General features: G+C 37.7%; 1 protein-coding gene across 1 annotated transcript in view; it reads left to right on the top strand.

Annotated features, from left to right (window-relative positions):
• Nucleotides 1-4,035, top strand: part of PDHX (pyruvate dehydrogenase complex component X) — a 114,452-nt gene extending 110,417 nt beyond the window's left edge. The window contains exon 10 of the mRNA XM_019519403.1: nt 2,878-4,035. Within this exon, the coding sequence (XP_019374948.1) occupies nt 2,878-3,142 (265 nt within the window). The 3' untranslated portion in view covers nt 3,143-4,035. The remainder of the gene's footprint in view (nt 1-2,877) is intronic.
• Nucleotides 4,036-4,246: the final 211 nt, after the last annotated feature.

Genomic DNA, 4,246 nt, shown 5'->3' with positions numbered 1-4,246 from the left:
GGGGCAAGGGACAGGGGTTAGGTCACTTAACTCTCCCTCTGCCTGCTCTACTTACCACCTGCCCTCTAGCAGCCATTTCTCTGCTGCAGCCATGGGAGGGATGAATTTAAGATGACCCTCCACTAATTAGATTCTAGACATGGAAAATTATAACAAATGTAAATACACATTTTCCATGTCTAGCATCTAACTGTTTTGGGGTCGTCTTAAATTCAAAGTTATTCTGAATTTGGGTAAATGCAGTATGTAAGTCCATATGTAGCAGAGGCTGTTTTCTTCTACATTACATTTTGTAGCTATGAAAACCCAGTATCAAATGTTTGATTTTTAAGGTAAATTGCAACCTTTTAAATAAGAAATGTCCATCTCCTTATATTGCAAAGACCTCACATGTGCTCTTGCCTAATTGAATCCTGTGTTGCAGAAAAAAGCTGGGACGCTGTCTTAGCTCACATTGATCTATGAGCTGTGCATTTTAAAGCCTATATCAGACCATTTACGTTCTTTTTCTTTAAAATGAACACTACAAAAAGAGGAAATGAAATACAGAAAAATTAAATAAATGCCAACATTTAAATGCATTGGCACAGTTGCACAGTTAAAATCATAAATGCTCAGGCAATTTAGTAGTTAAATTTCTATTAGCAGTATTAACCTGACTGCATCTCATTCAATTCTTTATTTTTCCTGGTGAAATGTGCATCTCAATATATTACATTTTATGACTAATAGTACCATTAAACACAGTAGCTAACACTGCTATGGAAATCTTAATTTCTGACTACTTGCAATTTTTTTTGTTAACTGTGCAGAGTTTTAATGGCATTGACACAAATCTGAATTTATAATGAACAATTGGTGACTATGTTTTGGGACACTAGCAATAAAGACACTTTAGCAATAAAGATCTTTCACAAAAATAAAGTTGTTAATATGGGAAGCATAATTGGACTACAACTGCGTAGAGTACAGAACGATTTCTTTTACATGGCATTTTCAAGCTGAAGTATCTGTCAAAAGAAAATCTCTCTTAGATAATCATAATAAGTATTTCAGCAGAAAAAAAGATGTAGTGGGAATCCAGCAGTGGAGGGATAGATGTCCTACTTAAAAGTAATGGCTTCAGTGGGAAGAAAAGAAAAAACAATAGCAATCAGAAAAAAGAAGTATGGTAAACTTATGATCTGTCCTAGAATCTCCATATATATATTTTAAGTGAAGAACTTGTATAATCATTTGTCTACCACCTCCTCCTCCTCAGAGGTGACCATACCTGTAGGAAAAAGAGGGTATAGCTTATAGTTTACTTGTGCCTTGGTAATGATTAGTTGCTGTAATTACATAGTTTCATCATCAGTATCCTTTGTAACTGACAGCTGTTTCAATTTATATTCGAGTGCAGACTGATATGCGGGTGACCTAAGATTAGGAGAAAACAAAAGTGACTTGAACTGTTCCATCCCTGACCAGCACTCTGCACTCATCAGTTGCAGAGATGGCTAAAGGAGAAATGTTCTTTTGCATTCAGGGAACAATAACTGGTCCCCTTCCTCCTTTACTATATGTCTCTCATCTTTGTTCCTTTTCCTATACTCAGAATACTGTACATTTTAGAAATGATATAGTGTATTTCCTTGCATACCACATGCCCCCAAATAAGATGCACAGCTGGTTTTTGAAAAAGGGAATGAAGAAAACAAGATATTTCCTTAAAAATACCAATACTTAAAAATGTTCACAGGGAAAATGCAGGCAGCTGCAGTGGGGAGGGGAGCAAAAATCTGTGGCTGCTCTGTTAACTCCCTTGCTGCAGGAGGCTGCAGGCACTACTGGATAAGCCAAATTGCCTGGCCCCTCTGCTGAAGCTGTAGCCAGGGCCTGATCCTAGTCAGCAGCACCTACAGAGTCATCTGAGGGTCCACTCAACCTGAGAAGAGGGGCCAGACAGTTTGGCTACAGCAGGATTAGGCCCTCAATTGATTCCACAAGTGATGCTGGCTGCCCACCTGGCTTGAGAAGAGGAGCTGGGCAGTTTGACTCAACCAGCAGCATCAGTCGAAGGCCTAATCTTGCTGGAGATGAACTACCTAGCCTCTGTACTTGAGCTGGGTAGGCCCTCATCTGATTTGGCAGGGCCCACCCAGCAGGAGAAGAGGGTTTGGGCAATTCAGCTTCAGCAGGATCAAGCCCCTTGCTCCCTGGATATACTTGTTTAAGATGCACATCCAAATTCCACAGGAAAAATGGTGTATGTTGTATTTGAGTAAATATGGTAGCATAGGTCTGTTAGAACTCTGCTGTAATTCAGGGACTGAATTCAAAGAGGATAGTTTTGTATTGCATCTTTCCTGCAGCAGCTACCCTCTTGCCCATCAGATGGGAGCCACTTATAGGAGAAAGCAAGTAGACAAGTCCAGAGGTTCAGTTTAATTGGAGCTAGAGCCTCACTTGTGGAAGCTGCAGTCAGTATGTGCTGATTAGGCATTTTTATAGACGCCTTCAACAACACTTCCTATTCAGTTAGTATCTCCTATTTTTTGCACGGTGTCAATCTCCCCAGAGCAATTTGAAGCTGTTATCGCAAACTCCTTAGTAGTAAACTTTCCACAGACACCTATATCTCAACTCTGCAGCAGTGCAAGGGTATCTTTATATGAATAAATGAAGCATATACCTAAACCATTTTAAAAAAAACAATATATTTTATGATATGACAGATTTAATTCTGCCCTTACGTGAAGCAGCCCTGTCAACATTGGGATTCAAAGGGGTCAGAATTATGACAGAACTTCACCCAAGAACTTATGCTATGGATTACTTTTGTTTTTAGGGGGAATATAGATTTTGATACCCATATGCCACTTTTTTTTCCTTTAGCATTTCCAATCTGGGCATGTTTGGCATCAGTGGCTTCATTGCTGTCATAAACCCGCCTCAGGCCTGCATTTTAGCTGTGGGACGAGCACGGCCTGAACTCAAGATTGTTGAGGATGAAGAAGGGAATGAGAAACTTCAGCAGCATCAGCTCATGACAATGACACTGTCGAGTGATGGTCGGGTAGTAGATGATGAACTGGCTTCAAAGTTCCTGGAGACCTTGAAAGCAAACATGGAGAATCCAATGCGACTTGCCTTGTGTTAAAATGAATAATAAATCAGTTTCTGGATTGGCAAAATATGGAGCAAAGTTACAAAAAAAAATTACAGTCCATTAGGACATAAATAGTTAATGTGAGATGGACAAATAAAATATTTAATTTATTTGAATTAACTTGAAAGACTCTTCAAAACCATCTTTTTGACCATTTCCAGCTCTCAAGTTTTATACAAAAGTTGAAATACTTTAAAGAAATATAGAAATAATGTTGACATATTAAAGTTCTTTAAAAGTTTAATATCAACTGCACAAGATATTTAACTGTACAGGTTACTGTTTAGTCATAGAAAATAGTTTGGGACTCTTATAGGGAGGTTAGTGTGAGAATATTGTGTGAAATGTAAGGGGGAATGTGACAATGCTTGTTTAAGGATTTGCTGTCCTTTCAAAGTGAGAAAATAAAAAGCATCACTGTGTGAAATGTCCCTATAAATTCTAATCAGCGTTAAGTTGGCCAAACTATCCATTTTAGCTGTATGTTTTAGCTTCTTAATATGCAAAGAAATCTATAGCTAAAAGCTGCTGTCAGAGTTGGATTGTGTCAACTTCAAGTTCTCAGAGATTTTGTTGAAGATCTTAACAAAATTCTGGGACAAAATAAGTTGCTTTGGTCTGTTGACATGGTGAAATAGAAGTTACTTTTGGTTTGGTGGAATAGAAGTTACTTTTGGTTTGGTTTACATTACAGAATTTACACTTCTTCCATCGTACTCTGAGCTTTCCCTCATCGGGCAGGAAAGAAATGCTGCTGGGTAAAGACCAAATCACATGAAGAATATAAATATTGATATTCAAAATAAAATAATAAATAGTGACACCACAGCTAGATTTGAAAATATGCATACTTGTATATTAAATAAAAACATGTTTGAATTGTGCATGTGTATGTGTTCTACACCATTTTAAGATTTCTATTGGTCTCCTCCATCTCTTGTGAGGTACTAGCAAACATGCTGCTTACCAGAAATAAAATCCTGACCTCATTGAAGTCAATTGAAGCGTTGTTGTTAACTTCAAAGTTGCCAGGATTTCAGTCCATATATTTTTATTAATTGAAAGCCTTGTCTGTAATAAATTGTGAAGACAATA

This window comes from Gavialis gangeticus, unplaced genomic scaffold (genome assembly GCF_001723915.1).
Source record: "Gavialis gangeticus isolate Ggan-Ray unplaced genomic scaffold, GavGan_comp1, whole genome shotgun sequence".
Taxonomy (NCBI): domain Eukaryota; kingdom Metazoa; phylum Chordata; order Crocodylia; family Gavialidae; genus Gavialis; species Gavialis gangeticus.
Note: the sequence above shows the minus strand (reverse complement) of the source record. Positions and strands in the feature narration are given on the sequence as shown.